This window comes from Thunnus albacares, chromosome 3 (assembly GCF_914725855.1).
Source record: "Thunnus albacares chromosome 3, fThuAlb1.1, whole genome shotgun sequence".
Classification (NCBI taxonomy): Eukaryota; Metazoa; Chordata; class Actinopteri; order Scombriformes; family Scombridae; genus Thunnus; species Thunnus albacares.
The window spans coordinates 22096765-22114789 of record NC_058108.1 but is presented as its reverse complement, the minus strand read 5'-3'; the positions used below and the strand labels follow the sequence as shown (position 1 = coordinate 22114789).

The following is an 18025-nucleotide window of genomic DNA, read 5'->3' as shown; positions in this document are numbered from 1 at the left end:
CTGCGTTATCCTGCTCATGCCATGGCCTCTTTCCAAAAGGCACAATGGAAAACACAAATACATATAAATGTCTCTCAAGAGTAATGTATCTTTAGGCTTGCAGGGCTCTAATTTCCAAACCAGTCAACCATAGAAACCAAAAAGTCAGCCAAACACACATCGACACTTCTACAGCATTTAACACTGGCTGTAGTTTTTCTTGGAGAGGTCTGATGTGGGTCCGAGATTTGCTTGTCCTGCAGAGTCATTTACAAATTCAAATAACTAAGCAAATTTAAGCTATTGTCGCCCCATTTCTGCACACTCACCTCTTTACTCAGATTTTACATTTAAATGTGGATTTACAAATTCACAAAGCTTTGCACATATCTAAATGGAATGAAATCTTACTTACTATACTCTTTTGATGAGAAAACTGTCTGTAGTACCTATACTTATCTGACACTTGAAATTCATAATGAGAGCTCATTGTTAATTCTCCAAGACTGTTATTATGCAACAGTCCTCAAAATACATCATTGTACATTTCAGGTCACTTTGGCTCATGAATTATTCACTCAGAAGTGCCCCTTTGTATTCAGATTCATGCATAAACAGGATACTTTAACTGGCATTGTTGTTTCTTCTCATAGAAACACTGCAGTGGAGGTCAGTAAACAAGTCTGCACCCTGAATTTATGTTCTTGAAATCTATGCAAAATACTTATCATCGTGTCGTTGTTTCTGTCCAACAAACTGTATGACACTTGTCACTATGGCTGAATTAAAAGCCTTTTTTTTTCCTTTTTAGAAATGTGTGTTTTTGTATTTGTTTTGCTAATATTTTTAGTTCTTTCACAAAAGGGCAAAATGTTTCAACAGCACAGTTTGGAGAAAGTAGCTACAATACTACAATTGGTGACTTGATAATCTGTATTGATGAGGAAAAAGGTAATATTACGCTGAGGTTCAAAGCTGCTTGTCTACATTATTATGATCATGGCACTTGGCGTCAAAGAGACTAGTGATAATCCTTTTTTTTTTCCTAATAGCCACTCAACCTCCTTAATACCCTCACCATAGTCCCACATTAATTCAATTTACTTTGTGATATTCATTTGCATTTGGATGTTTAAATATTTTGTTTGTAACATTTATATTCATCTAGTTAAAGCATAATTTTTGAGAGTTGAGTGTAATCCTGTAATTATTAACCCACAAAGGAAAAATGTAGGTTGTTACTAGTCATTCCCTTGCCCCTCTTTTTAACCCAGCTGGTCTAATCAAATTGTCCTGGCTACTGTTGCTGCAGGGGTTATCTCCTGGCAGCGACAAACTTAACAGAAATAATGTCCAGCATCTTTTATCTAAAACAGCGAGAAGCAGCAGTTCCCAACAAAATTCACCCCTCGCCACCCTGTAATATCCTATCTTGCAGGCCAAATGGTAAGTAGGTTAAGTTCACCTGTGTTCCTACAATTGCTCATCTATCTGTAAAGAGATACGTCATGACTTTGATGCAGTACCATGATTCAATACTGAAAGTCAAGACTGCTAGTTTAAGTCACTGAAGGCAAAACGAGCAATTTCGCTCCATTAAAGGCGTCTAAAGATGCAGTCTCCCAAAGGAACTGGCCCAAGATTACTTAAATCATGTGCACTATCAAGGATGTTGAGTATACAATTCAAAGCCTCATTACTTACATTTTATTTTCATACAGCCTGACAGCTTCATTTAAGCAAATTCTTCCTTTGCTATTCATGCAAAAAGTCATTTGAAAGGAGGAATCCTATAGTTTCTATACATGAAGCATCATTGCTATTGTTTACATTGACAGGTGAATGAAGGGGCCAAGGAATAGAGTTGACATGTGACTGGTTGTTATTCCCACAAAGACAAACACACACATACACACAGTTTGACACGAGACAGCCTCTCACAGCAATACTCAACTACATCTATCACACATGTGTGAAATATGCATCGCTGCATTCACAAGGATGTGAAAGTATTGAATGTTGCTGAAAGTAAAGTAAGGGTCATGAACCTAAATATTTATGAATGTGCAAAGTAAAGAACTATGCAGTGATCTTTAAAATAATGACCCAGATCAATCTACCATGTAGTCAGCACTGCGGTTTGTAACATTTACACCCTATAAAGATGGGTGACACACATGTACAATTTGAGTTGCCCATTCACTGTCAAATTATGATAATGATAGCTTTAAGAAGACGGTCAATTTGGACACCAGTTGTTCACCTTATCCTTTTTGCCCACTGAACTTACGGGCCACTGTGCAACCCCCATCAGTCGCCCATGACCCCTCACCCTTGACCTTGTCCCCTACCCTTGGGAGTCTCTGCACCTTTACCTGCTGACCTCTTTCAAAATGTCAGTTTCTCTCCTAGACTGTGCTGCTTGTTTTACAGATCCCTCTCACTCTGCTGCGAGAGGTTAAGGTTACTTGTAATGGAGGTAAATCTTACAAACCTATGAATTTCTCCTATCTCTCTTGCTCATTTTCTTCCCTCTTTTCTACACATTTTGTTTTCATTCTCAGTACTTAGATTCTTGTCTTGCTCTCCCTGTTCTGTCACTGAGCCTTTTTATTTTTTGCTCATTTACAAGAACAATGTTTATTAAGAGTTACACCAGCAACGTTGGTTGTATCTGTGAGTACTCTCTGTTTAAATTGAATGCCTCAACAACCCACCGTAATGTTTTTTTTAATGTCTGATCCAATGTACAGTATTTTGGGTGATGTTGTGAGTTGATATTTTACTTAAAGTTCAGCACTTGTTGTGAAAAGAAACCAAGGCTTATTTTCTTTTAAGCATTATATCTGTTAATATGTAACTTGGCTTACTATTGTATTACTTAGCAACACAAATATTTAACAGAGTTCTGTTAAATGTCGTTTTATTATTTTCATTGTTTCTGTAATTGGTTAATCCAGTTTTTATTAATTTAGGCAGTAGTCTCATTGTTTTGCCTGGTATATGCCTGAGGCAGAATCATCTCCTCTAACGCATGCAGTCATGCAGTGCATACGCACCAAAAATATTTTTATCTCAACAGTCTGCACTGCAAACTCTAGTACCAGTATGATATTCAGCATGTATTGCCAAATTGCTTTTATCATCTGGCACCGCATTGATTCAGTAGCATAGACTGGTGTCATAAGGCAAGTATTTGATAAGGAAATGACATATAAGTTTGTTGTTTTTCTCTCCTTTTCCAGGATGTATGAATGTTTTACCTTTTTTTTATGTAATGTGGTGAGTTGAAGAAGGTCACGCACTAATCAAATAGATGTTTTGTCTTTACGTCTCCCCAGGTTACGGCACCAGGCGCACAAAGAGCTATATGCATACAAACAAGTAAGCAGTCCAGTGACACACACTCACACACACACACACACACCACTTAAGAAATTATAAACTATATACACACACATTCAAATATTATCTAAGAGAAAGGGAATGTGTTAAGAAAATCACACGGTCCCTCTGAATTGTACCAAAGTTGAAGGGAAGCAAGTGGCTCAGCTGGAAAAATCAGGTTCAGGTGGGAACTTGTCAGTAGTGTGTAACCCACAAAACCAGTAAGAGGGAGTGATGGAGGGCATAAACATGACTCGCTCATGACCTTCAGTTATGTAATACCAGTATGCAAGAACACTCCAACATGCATACTGGCATAATAGATGGTAGGGTGACGACTGACTCTAATTTGTCTTCCTATGTATCTCCCTGCCTGCCAGCTAAAAACATTAACATCATGTACATTACCATTCAAAAGTGTAGACACACTTTCTCATTCAAGGGAACAGGAAGGTATGTCCAAACCTTTAACTGGTACTGTATGTATGTAAGATGACTAAGCTCATACTGTAGACACACACAAAAATAGATACACACAGGCACTGGAAACCAGCAACTGTATTACAGTACATAATTATCTCTGCATCTCTTATTCTGACTGGTTGATTTTTCATTAGACGCTGGTTATTATCTGTTGAGTCTCTTTATCTGTATTTCCAGAGGAACTGTTCTCTGTGATAGTGTCATCCAGTGACTAATCTTTTATTATCTCTTATTATGCCTCTCAGGTCATTCAGAAGGAAAAAGTCAAAGAGCTAAATTTGCATGAGGTAAGCACTCATCGTCCTTGGTCAGTTATTATCAGTTGGTGACACTTTAATACCTAAAAATTGTTTTTACTTAGCACTAGAGCTATCTAGTGGGCAGAACGTTCTGTAATGTAACCTGACAAGTACACACTGTACTGTTATATTAGCTAATTTTGGACTGAGCAGCCATGTGTGTGAGTAATTTTAAAAATGCTTCAGCCCCCCGTATATATTTACTACAATCATCCTTCTTGTATTTTCATCCTCTTGGTTGTGCAGCTATATGGAAACCCATGATGCACTGTGCCCTCAGATGATTTAAAGTAAACGGCTAAGCCCTGGAGCAATTCATGCTATTGTTATGAACATAAATGTCCTCAGCTTCGAGAAGGACAATAAAAGCTTACAAATGGTGCAAACTCCTGTTATGTAATGGGCATCAGAAGCAGACGTATGTACCTTGTCTGCACATCCAAGGGCACATGGTGATGTTTGTTCGCCGCAGTTGCATGTTACTCAAGTGTTGTTTGGTTTTCTCAGATTTTGCAACGATGATAACATTTACATTGTTTGTCATTTAACACTCAGCACATCTGTCTTGACTCACTGCCATGTCAAAAGGAGCATCTTGTGGTTAAGTAATGAGTGTCCTCCCTGCCGGTATTACATAATGCTGTATGCCAGCTCAGCATAGTTGGAAAATTACAAGCAGCAGTCAGCGTGTAAAGCAGCCGCACTGGCTTTGCAGTGCAGCAGTGTTAGTCCCCATCCAAGGCCACTATCCCTTTAACACTACAGTGCAAATGAAATGTTAGCAATAACATCTCGTGTGTGTGTTATGGCACTGTGCTAAACATCTTCAGTGTTGTCATCAGTGTTGGTATTTCCCACTGTCACATCAGGCTCCAGCCTTTATGTTATTAGAAACTGAGAGAACACATCAGAGGGTGTCATGTGAGTGAAGTCAGTGACAGACAAAAACAAGCTGTATTTGTTTAAGGACAATAACATGCACACAGACACATACACTAGCCTGGGTGGATGACCCAGTTTTGAAGGATCCCACGCTAAAGGATCACCCTGAAGACGTGTTTAGACTGAGCTGCACGGATTCAATCTCAGCGTTTAAATGGAATAGCCAGAATAGGACTGCTAATATGAGATCAATTTACTGTCAAAGACATGTTTATGTTTGTGTGATGGTGTAACTTGACCAGTTATCCTAGATAACTGCTTTGACATTGACTCCTTTCTCCATTTACTTGTGTAGGAAATACCCTAATGTAAAGAATTCATGTCATACAATATGGGATGAAAGTATAGCTGCTAAATGCCGCTGATCTTATGAAGGAAATCATATGAAACTATATCTTTTTTTACATATGTGTAAACAGTTGGCACGTGCAACGGATGACTCTAATGATAAGAATGGCCCGTGGTCTACAGGAGTACAGACTGCTTGACTGATTGTGATGTTCTGTTTGGTCGATAACACAATGGGCCAGATTTATGTACACAAAAGAGCAGGATAAACTTGTGATGTGCTGTTCATTCAATTTGCACTCAGAATCTGTATGTAATTAGTGTCTGTCTTACTAAGGAAGCAGCTCATTATCTGATCAGCCACTGGAACTACTTCCTACAGTAGTTATATTCCAAGAATGAAAAGGCACACTTCAGCGGTTGAACTTGTCTCAGTACAGCAAGCTCAGGAAAAAATGTAGTGATGCTGAAATATAAAACCTCAATAGTGAAATTATTCTACACATACCCTACACTTATCACACATTAAAAAAATGTCCGTACCTATTAAGATTACATTTAAATGTCTATATTTATAGGTGTGGAATGCAGTATAAATGTTTTAACAAACAAATGATGTAAAATGACACATAAAAGATTGTGCATAACAGTAAAATATACTACAGTATAAATGTGGTTTGTAAATCCACAAGACTCATCATATCTCCTCCTGTTTATTTATTTTTGTCATTGAGATTGAGATCTCTCTTTCAAGAGAGACATGAGAACAAGAAACATTCATGTTCAGACAAGCACACAATCAGCAAACAGAAACAACACAATTAAGGTCAGACAGTCACAATCAACAAAGAATTAGTAAAAACTGTTAAAAGAATTATAAAAAAAAATCTGATAATAATGCTTTAAACCACCGAGGAGAATGAAATGGTCTAGTTTGAGGGCAGTTTGCAGTTCATTCCTTTTAAAAGGTGTATAGTACCTGAAACCGGTCCTGCCAAGATTAGTGCTTTCATATGAAACATCTAAGGTTAAGTGTTTCTATTAGTATTATTTGTGCAATCCTCATTTTAATGCGCATACATGAAGTACAGAAGGCAACCAGTACTTGCTGGTAGATGAAGAGTCTTTTGCACTTTACATACAAAGTGCAAAAGACTACTAAAGTACAGTCCTGTGTACACACAGTACATATTGTGAAAGGATGATGTCGTCTGTGAGAGAGCTTGGCTGCAGTGGCCTTTGCTTAGCCTCATATCCTGGATGACATGCCACAGGATTGATTTTGTTATAATGGTAGAATAACTATCAAATTTTTCACACTCATCTTGAACTCATTTGTTTAGGTTTCACAAGGATGACAGTTGAGATTATATCTCTGTTTTAGGCCATGATTTCGGTTTTTATGCCTCTGTCTTAAAGTAGTCGTATCCAGCATTGTAAGGTTCAGTGCAATTATTAGTCTGTTGTTTTCATTTTGATAATGTAACTAGTTCAGTGTGGACAATGTTTTGGTATTAGATTAGATTAAAGGCCTATAAATATTCAATGCCAGATAGATCGTTGGGAATTGGCCGCCACCCATATCTCTCTGCAGTTTATTGACATAGGTGCCTGTTTTAAATATTGAGTTTTAAACTGAGTTTAATGTGGAAAAGTCAGTAAGACATCAAGTACACCATTCACACTTACCAGTAAATTTTCTGTCAATAAGTGGTTTTGGTCAATAGTCTGTTTATTGTTGCACTGTGTCCATCCAAAATAGAAGTTGAAAACTTTATAATGTACTTGGTTAACCTCAGCTTACAAAGCCATGCAATTTACTGAACCGAAAAGGAACTAAGTTGTTATGGCCCAAATTTTGATTTTTAATTACCTGACTGGATGACAATGTTAATAAACTAGTTTCTGCTGAATAATCTATTGTTCTGTCACTTAAACTTTTATAATCTTTAACTATTGAGCATTTCATATTAGTCTTTACAGGTATAAGTTAATGTTTATTTTTGCTCTGATCAAATTCATGATTTGTTTTTTTGAGTTTATCCACAAATTTAAGTCCATGTACTTTGCATGTTACATGATTTTGTTGACTTGATAGGGAAAAAAGAGGCTCTGTCAAAAGTTGTCTAAGGCTGCCAGATCTCGACTGTGAGTGTGACACTACAGACCAGGCACTGAAAACAAGAAGAACGTTGATCTATTCACAAGTAAAGAGAGCAAAGCAGACATCTTAACAGGGGATTGTTCTGTGTCCAAAAATCCTCTGGAGAAAAAGCTAAGAGCCCCCATGCTGTTCTTTTTATACAGAGTTGTCCATCCACCGCCCATAAAATGGAGCTGGAAAAAAGAGAATCTGTGTTGCTAAATGAGTAATAGTTGCAGGGTTAGACAGCCAAAGAAGAGATTGCCAAATTAAAAGCCTCTGCCATGAAAGTTTTGTGGTGAGAATGCTGCATGGACGCCTACTTTGGACATGTTTGCAGATTTTTTTGCCCTTTTTCCTCACAGCTTTGAATGTCCATTACCATATGCACAGCAGTTCTTCACTCTTCTCCCCCAAATTTCACCACCCACTGTGCATACGCCCCAATCAAAGAGTCACTAGTGGAATAACAAACACGAGGACCTTTGCCATTTACCCACCGGCAATCGCAGCCAGTGGAAGGCATGGCCAAGCAGGGGGTACCAGTAACAGGAATCGAACACCTGTGCTGTCTGTTGACCCTTCACTTACTTCCTGTTGTCAACATTTGCTACACTACAAGTAATCCCCACCACTTCCACTCTCATTTCCTTGTTCAGCAGCTGTCAGGTACTCTTGTCTACTGTCAGACCTGACAATTATCATCCTGCCTGGTTGTCTTTTCACCTTGCATCACCCTGGAGTGATTCCACTATTGCAGTTGGCAGTGTTGCATGTGGCAGAAAACTCTTGTTATAGGTTTTATTATCGTGTTTAGAAAGGACAACATGCAATTTGACTGGGGCGGTCTTTATGTAAGAGAAACCCAAGACAACTGAAACTACAGAGCTCTATGATGAACTGATTGATGATTTTCTGAACAGAACATCAGCCCTCAGCCCTCACCTACGGTCAGTAACTCTTGATTGTGACAGGAAAAGCTTAGATAGTGTATACAAGTTTCCTTTGCAGGGAGCCGAGGCTTACCCGTAGGGACAGGGTGGGGAACTGCTGCTTTGTTGCATTGAAGGGAGACAGTTGAGTTGGTTCTGCCATCTGATTAGGATGCCTTGTGCAGACCAAGAATGTGCTGCTGAAGAAATTATATATCCTGTTGGGCCTGGACACACTGAGCTGGAAGAAGTGGATTGTAAGAAGAACGTCGGCTTAGCCTGCTGCCAGGGCGACCCAACAGTAAAAACAGACAGATAGACAGCTTAGCATACTCTTCGTACTGTACACCAGAGTCTTGCTAATTTATTTAGATGTCAAACGTCTTCTTCCCTGGTTATACCCAGGATGCACTGAACAAATTGTACATGCAAAGCTTCATCATCATGTCTTCATAATTGAAGAGCAAATGACAGTTGCTTAATAAATAAAAACTGACTTGACATTATTACATAAGGAAATTCACAAACATTCTCCTTTAATCTGCAAAAGCAGAATCTCCAGATTTCAATAAACTGGCAACTGATAAAGATCGTCCCTTTCGTATTTTACTCCATGAATAACACGTCACACACAGCCAAAACAGTTTGCTAATGCTAGCTGGTAGGTCGTGACCTGTTGCTGAACACGTGTGTGTAAAGCAAACAAAGACAAACAATTCCAGTCTATCAGGATTACCTCAATGACCCAACAAAGGACACCAGCTAGAGCTATAGGACTATGTTAACACCACAATTTCCCTGTTTTATCAATCATGACAGAAACTAACAACACTGAAGAGTTATAGAGTCTGGTAGAATACCATGAATTGGAAAGCTGGCAAAAATGTATTTTTTGACTAAAAAGATAAGTTGAATATGTACCAGTTTTACTGTTTCAGATTGGCTTGGATGTCTACTATTGTACTGTGTTGTGGGTCCACTGTTACTTTGAGTTTTTCTAACTTATATGTTGGAAACAAATGCTGCAAAAAGTCATCTCCATCACAGTGACCACATTTTTTTTCTGTTGAAAAGAAATATTTCCACTAAAAGGTAGTTTCCAGCCACTGACTGAACAAGTCCCCAGTGTGAGTTAAGTCAGAGTTATATAACAGAACATAGTCGGTTAGTAACTGCTCTGTTGTTTCTGTCAAATTTTTTGCAGATGTTGGCCACATTTTGTCTTTTTCCATTTGACCTTTGCTGTTTAGACAGTTTGTTTCCAATCATTATTTTATCCACCAACACAACAGGAGTCCAAACACCAGGGTTCAGCTAACAAATTTAAAGTTGTTACATGGCTCTTTATGGAAAGTTTCTCTCTAACTCCCTCACTCCCTTTCAGATATGTGCAGTATGCTTGGAAGAGTTCAAACAGAAAGACGAGCTGGGGATTTGTCCATGCAAACATGCCTTTCATAGAAAGTAAGTATAAGGTTTTGTTTACTTTCATGGACACACACACAAAGTCAAGGACACATGGATCTGTACAGATTTCCGTACAAAGTAGTCTATTTTCATGCATCCTTACCTGCTCTTATGCACAGTAACCTGCAGTGGGTAGATGCAAAAAAACAACACAAAAAAAAGCAAAATCTTTAAAGACTAAAGTGAACAAATCATTGCACGGATTGAGAGTACATTGGTATCTAAGACAGCAATGTCAAAAAGTAAATAAATAGATTTTCTTGTACATAACTTACAAAACTACATGTGTATGAAGTGAGAAACTACACAGGACATGATGGATTGCTTGAGCCAACTTTATCCCACCCCCACTCTCCCACCCCCCCCCGTGCCCTGACCATTTCAACTGAGTTGTTTATATCAGCACGACACCTCCCTTGGCCTAGTTTTTTTCCCCCCAGTTGCTGCAAGAGCGGTCACCACTCACTGAATCTACTGTATAAACACTCCTTTTAGTGTGTGTGCAATGAAGCCGTGCTGTTTTGCAGAGAAAACAGACATTCCAAACAGACCGCTACCAAAAGAATTCAGGAGTGAAGAGCATGTTTTCTTTTCATACTTCCAAACATAGAAATTAAAATCAGTAAACTGCCAAAGTGAGGTAAAAGACATCACATTTATAATAACAATGCTGTTTAATTTATATTCAAGTTTCATGTTCATGTCACATGTGCTTTAAGAAGTCACTACTCAAGCTACTACTAGCAACCCGAAGTGACAGTCTATTTTGATTTTTGATTAACTTCCATCAACAGTCACATAGCATTCTCGGTCTTATGAAACTTGTACTCACACACAACCTCAGCATCAAAGTAGAGCTGCAACTAACAGTTATTTTCATTATTGATTCATTTTCTGCATTATCTTCTCAATTAACGGATCAGTTGTTAACTCTACAAATGTTTAAAAATAGTTTAAAAAAAAACACCATTATAATTTCCCAGAGACCAACATTACATCTTCAGATTTCTTGTTTTATCTGGTCAATAGTCCAACATCAAATTATATTCTATTGACAATGATATAAAATCGACAAAAGCAGCAAATACTCACGTTGGTTAATCTGGAAACACAGAATGTTTTGCATTTTGGCTTGAAAACAAATCGATCGCCGGAATAGTTGCCAAGTAACTTTTTGTTAATGGACTAATCAATTCATCGACAGATTGTTTCAGCTCCACATGAAAATCACACATAGATCACAGAAGTGGAGGGTTTAAACGTATAATGGAGACACAGACAAGTGAAGTGAATAATGTTGTGTCAGTGACTGACAGCGGTAGTATCACACCTGGAGAGCAGAGCAATCAGAACAACAATGATAATGATGATGTGTTACATCGCCTAATTAGATTTTGTCACCTTATGTCACTTAATTAGTGTGATTATAGAATTTGGTTTTGGTTGGTCACACTTGTTGAAAAGAAACCTAAATATCTGCCTCTTCCTAAACCCATCACTCACCTCTTGTTGATTTGAATGATTGCTGTAGTTTGTAGTTTGCTTTTTCACAGAGAACAGAAACTGTGGTCAGTTTGGATTCTTGGCATTTACACTGGATTCCTTTTTAATAACGAGTCACCACAGTGAAAAAATATCTAAACATCCAAAGAAAATAAAGCCACTCCGGCCCCTCCACTGCTGACTGTGTTAGAGCCCGACAGAAACTGTAGAGTTTTTAGGTCGGTACCAAAATCTACATTGGTATATTTAAAGGGTCTCTTAAACTTTTGTCTTTTAATTATACTCAACATTTTGCAGTTGAAAGATACATTTGTAAAACATCTTTGGTGGACACACCATGTCTAAATTACTGCAAACATAATCTCAGGCATGTCCTAACTGCAATTTCCTGTTACTTATCTGCCAACATGAGCCAATACAATCTGTTTATGATAAGCTAAATTTTTTGAAAATAATAAAGTGATCATAACAATAATAATAATAATAATGATGATGATAAAATTCATTTATATAACACTTATCAAAATCAGTGTTTACAAAGTGTTTTACAGAGAGCAGACAAAAAGAACTAAAAGTAAGATACAAAATAAACATATTTATGTACAAGTACAGCCCCACATATATAATACATATGCACAGACAGACACATACACACACAACCTCACACACACGAAAAAAAATCACATAATACTATTATACATTATATTATGGAATATTATGATGCTTCCATCTCAAACTTTATGATCCCACCAAGCTCTGTGTATATAGAGGCTTGATAAGTGCCTTTGAATGACCTTTGTGATTTAAGCAAAGCGAAGTTTACATTGTTCGTACATTTCACATATCTCTGTCTTCCTAACTCTCCCCCCCCCCCGCTGCTTCGTCTTTCTCCCAGGTGCCTCATCAAGTGGTTGGAGGTGAGGAAAGTGTGCCCGCTGTGCAACATGCCCGTCTTGCAGCTCGCCCAGCAGGCCGGCAGCACAGACCCGCCTGTGCCAATACAGCAGCCTCTGCCCGGCATCGAGAACATGGTGTAGCAGACTCCAACCCTCTCTTACAGTACACTACAGACACACACAAACACACATCCCGACACTCGTACTCTCACCTGTACAGGTACACTTTGGTATGAGTCTGTGGACACACCGGAGAAACTGGAGTTACTGCGCAGATACTCACGAAACCTGTGAATCTGCAGCCATCGTCACCTCTCTTATCTTTGCATTGGTTCACAAAAGGATTTTCTGATATCAGTTCTGACTGATGATCAACTGTTGTCATGTTTTTTTTTTTTTTTTCTTTTCACGGACGATGAAGAAGAGTTGATCTAGAAGAAGTTTCCTTCTCGGCCGAGATGTGGTTGATAACTTTTTCACAACCAAAGCACTTTTCTGGGGACACCAGCTTAAGACCAGGAGGAAAAAAAAACACAAAAGCCAAGAACTACAATACACTAAAATATATTTTTTTCTTTAACAAGCACTTTACGAGAAGTCAAACCTTAATTGCTTGTGATCGTAGTAGCAAGGTATGTTTTGTATTTTATCATTAACTATTATTTTAATGTACAGTACAAAGCCACATGGTTTTTCATTTTTAATTAGTAAACATTGATTTCTAAACAAAAAAAAAATAATCTCAAAGGGACAACAAATACCTATGTTAGCTATCAGGAAATTTGGACAATGCTTTGTGTTCTAATTGCACACACACACACACACACACAGACACACATAAGAAATTAAGCTCAAAGCAACCTCGAGACTTGATGTCTGACGAAATGTGAAAGGTCTGAATGTGTGGAAACCCAAAATTGTACACGCAAACACTAACACACTTCATATGAAGCCTACAGAATTTGTTCCCTCATCACCTGTTTGTCGTTCTTATAATGTGACTGTTGTTTTTTTTTTTTTTTAAATTCTGTCAATACAGAAAGGTGATACAGTGAACAAAGTTTATTTTGACTAAAGGAATTTACCGGGTAACATCCTCCATATATGAGTGCTGTTAGGCAAGCACAGGCTAAAAAGTGACCGTCACCCCAGGCATTGTGTAAGATTTTAATTTCATCAGAAAAATATCTCCGACAGAAAAGAAATTCAAAGTTACTACTTCAAATACTGTGATTATTTAAACCAGTATTAGTGTGTATAACCTGGTGCTTTATAAAACTGTTTTACAGAACAAACAACGGTAATGAGGCAATATTCAACACATCTATAAACTTACATGTTCCAGTTTGATTTTGCTCCGTTGCTTCTTTGTTTTTATGTTCCTGAAGCTGAGCTGTGTGAATGTTAACAGTGCTTTACTTCAGATTAAGGCTGAATTGTTCTGTCAAATTGAGACACTTTACAAAACAAAAAACTGTTCCGTTGATCTATCTTAAACTAGCATCATACGGTATATCTTGCTAGGAAGTGGATGATAATTCAGTTTAGGAAAAAGACCAGAAAGAATCCGTTTTTTTTTTGCCTTTTTGCCATTCAGCTTCTACTTAAAATGTGCTGCAGCCACAGTAGCGGTTACCTTTGTTTGCTTCGACCCTGATAGATTATTTTAATTTATTTTTTTAATTTATTGTAATTTATGGGTACAGTTACACAGAGTGAACGAGTAAACGGATCAACACCTGCATCAGAATTGCTGTGCTCAGCATATCATATTGGTCAAGATACACACTAGTGAGGGGCACCCATACCTATCATGCCCCCTCCCCTCTTCCCCCCCAACGCCCCACAGCTGGGCTGCCAGAGAGTCAGTGGTCAGCAGGTTGTAATGAAGCAGCATTTCCATTCATACACACACACACAAACACACACACACACACACACAGGGTAATTCAGCTTTTTGGGAGCAGTATTCTGGTGCTTTCGCCTCTCTCCCTCTTTCTGTACGGTACACGGTGCTTTTTGTTTTGCACCATACATACAGTAACTCTGCTTTTGTGCATATTTTTTGTCCTCATCTCTTGTTAGCTGCTTTTGGTAAATGTGCTGATGAGTTTAGCAAGGAGGGGCTGAAAAAAGAAAGCTTTGCTACACAGTGATGGATAAGTGAGAGATTGTCTTTTACCTGTGATATGTATTGTTAAAAAACAATCATACTTTTTTTTAAAGGCACAATCTGTGATCCCAATTTAAACAAAAGGGACTAACAGGATCAATGAATTACACTATTCTACACCAGTGGTTCTCAAACCTTTTCATGTCAAGGACCCCTAAACTGAGACAAATTAGACCATCAACCCCCATCTGATTGAATAAGATTTTTGCTCTTAGGTGTTTAATTACAGAAAATGTATGAAGCCCCATGACCAAAATAGTCACATATTCTGTCATTGTGTTACTTGTGGATGAAATTATAATGAAAATAAATTATTCCCCTTTTTGCGGGGGACCCCCTGGAACCCCCTCAAGGACCCCTCGGGGTCCCTGGACCCCACTTTGAGAACCATTGCTCTACACTACTCAACATTTAAATCTTACATTATTACAACATTAATGATGAATAATAAACAACTAAGCAGACCACTATTTCAAATTCTAATCGGATGAGAAACACCAAATGTTGAAAATGACTGATTGTGCCTTTAACAAGTTCTCAGTTAGATTTTATTAGGGCTGCAACTATTTGTAATTATTGGCTATTGGCTGTAATTATTTTCTTGATTAATAGTTTAGTTGTTTAGTCTATAAAATTTCCCAGAGCCCATGATGACATCTTCAAATGTCTTGTTTTTCCCGACCAACAGTCCATAACCCAAAGATATTTCTATTATTATCATAGAAGAAAATATGGAGAAAAAAAAATTCTCATATTTTCTTAAAAAATGACTCAAAGCGATAAATTCATGATCAAAATAGTTAGTGATTAATTTGTCTGTTGATCAATTAATCGTCTAATCGTTGCAGCTCTAGATTTTTATTCTCTAACACCAAACACAGTCATGCACAGGTTCCCAGCACATGGGCGGTTTAACAAGTGACAATGCATTTGCACCTCCTACGGCAGAAAAGCATTGTTACTCTGACCTCTGTGGTTTGAATGTTTCATCTCTGCTCAATGTCTGCTCTCGCCCCCGCAGCGATGACCTCTGCGGTGGGGGTCAGAGCACGCAGCAAGGTGAAAATGTCAACTGTTGGATGAGAGCGAAAGCAGGATTTTCATCCAGTGTGTAGCGTTTCAGTCGGTTGTTACGTGCCCTCAATGAGGCCCAATCCTCTTACAACTCAAAGAAACTCAAACTTTTACTGTCCACATTAGCCTTATTTGAACAAAAACAAACACAATTACAAAACAGACTGGGTCCATTGGTAATATCACAGTCTCTTCACTCTATAGATTATGATGTGTTGTGTGATCAGAAAGGACTAAAAGTCATTTTTATTGCCTGGCCTGAGATTTGTTGTTTCCTGTTGAACAAAATGAGAAACATAAGGGCCCTCTTCATTATGTTGTGTGATGTAAAGTATTTTGATACCTTTTGGCTTCTTAGTCTTTGGTAATTAAGAGGCTGTGACTGTTTCATTGAACTTGTATCTCACCGCAAATGTTACAGAGTAATACCCAACGACATTCTTGGCTGTACATTATTCCCCAAAACTTCACTAGTTCAACTCAACATTGGTTAATATTTCTGCCGCCGTCCTCGAAAGACGACACATTTGTAGCTCAGTGCTGATAACACAAGTCTTAAGCTTTTTGTTCCGGTTTTGTCTTTGAATGTACGTTTCATGAGAGAAAGAATACGAGGAGATTTAATGTGAACGCATGCTACTTTGCATAGTCAAGTTGCCACTGATATCACCATTGTTAAATGTATGTAGACAGTAGTAACAGTAGTAGAGTATTTATACATAATGTAAGGTGCACAAACATGCTCCTGCATATAAACTAAATGGCAGCTGAACACTTCCTGCCATTTGGCCATCTTAAGTGTTGTGTTTGATTGTAAACACTTTTAGCCTTTCCACCCAAACTTCCCTGTTTCTTCCGGTGTGCCGTCCTAATCCCACTTAAGACTTAAGTGCCAACCTAAAATGAACTGTTATGAATCAAAGTCCCTGCCAACAAGAAAGAAGGTTCTGCAATTTGAATGAAAGAGAGACAGTCTAAACAGATAAAGGAATCTGATCCAGTCATTAATATAGTAGTAAACTGCCTCCCTCCATTGACATCAATGCAGAGTTTAATCCATTATAAATAGAAAAGACACGGTTGGATGAAATTCCACCATCAGGAATACAGCTTCACATCAAAAATGTACTCATACTTAGTAGAAAGCATCTGAATGATTGCATCAGAAAGACGTCACAATGTTTGATGGAAATAGTGTTTTGGCAGAAGATGACAAAACTACGGTTTTATTTAAAAATGTAAAAAAAAAAAAAAAAATTGGTACTCACATCCTCAATAGATGAGGAGTTTCGTTATATTTCCATGGTTGGTTTTAGCGACCAGACCATTTAGGACTTTAAATCTCTTATCACTGCCTCCCTGAAGTGAACTTTCTTCTTGTTTGTATGGCGTGTTATTTATTCCTCTGTAGCTCTCGTAGTGCCCTTCCAACTCATAAATAACTTCCCTCCTATCTGTCCAAACAACCCCTCCCACCTACCTGAGTAAACCCCCCCCCCCACCCACACACCCCTTTTTGTTAACACTGATTATGTTTGTGGTCTCTCACAGACATTGTTTGTAAAACTAAGAATTCTGCAGCAGAATATTTTTGGAGACAATTGCTGTACAGTATTTGTAAGCTCTATTTTTGTATATTGCTATTTTGGAGAAAATAATATGCTTTTTTTTCTTTTTCTTGTTTTTGCTAATTTCATGTTTATTCATTTTAAGAAAACTGTTGCATGTGACTGACTTGAACTGTAAATAAAATTTCCAAGTTTTGGAAAGATTTTAGCGTTTTGTCTTGTTTTACACAGAATGTGATTAAAGAACACAAAATTTCTTTTATCAAAAAAAGTGACAAAGGTTAGAGCATCTGATGGAAAACTGTTCAATCCCAAACTAGTCACACACAGTAACTTCAGAAAGTATTCAGACAGAAATGTGGCGCTTCTACAAAAGTATTTAATAAATTCCTAAATACTTTGGTAAATAAGCAACTTCAGTTTTTGATTTTTAATAAATTTGCAAAACATTTCTGCAAACATGTTTTTCTTTGTCATTTAGTGTGGAAACAATTGTATATTTAAACAATTTCAAATTAGATCAATATTGCAAGGGGGATATGAACACTTCCACTGAAATCCACTGTAACTAATTTTATTGTTCAGATTCACTCATGAACTCATCACCAATCAACTCACAAAATGAATGCCAATATTTTACTTTGTTTAAACAGTAACTACAAATGTCTGATGATCTGGATGTTGACCAGACAACCATGATGATTGTGTTATACCACCATCCTGTGGGTAAATGGTGTTAGTGCAAATGATTTGCTTTAACTTGTCCTGACTACAAAATTCACATTTTCCCAATGGTTCGACTACCATCGTGCTCAATGCTAAATATAATTTTAAGTCTTGAAGAAAGCCTGAATTTGATTTAACCTACAAAACGACCATATTGTCTCAACA

At 37.7% G+C, this 18025-nt stretch overlaps 1 protein-coding gene across 8 annotated transcripts in view; it reads left to right on the top strand.

Moving 5' to 3' along the window:
* rnf24 (ring finger protein 24) overlaps nucleotides 1-17337 on the top strand; it is a 35719-nt gene extending 18382 nt beyond the window's left edge. For all 8 annotated transcript variants that reach the window (XM_044347020.1, XM_044347015.1, XM_044347019.1 and 5 more), the window contains 4 exons: nucleotides 3321-3363; nucleotides 4095-4136; nucleotides 9838-9917; nucleotides 12319-17337. In XM_044347020.1, coding sequence (XP_044202955.1) covers nucleotides 3321-3363; nucleotides 4095-4136; nucleotides 9838-9917; nucleotides 12319-12460 — 307 coding nt within the window. In that variant the 3' untranslated portion in view covers nucleotides 12461-17337. The remainder of the gene's footprint in view (nucleotides 1-3320; nucleotides 3364-4094; nucleotides 4137-9837; nucleotides 9918-12318) is intronic.
* Nucleotides 17338-18025: the final 688 nt, after the last annotated feature.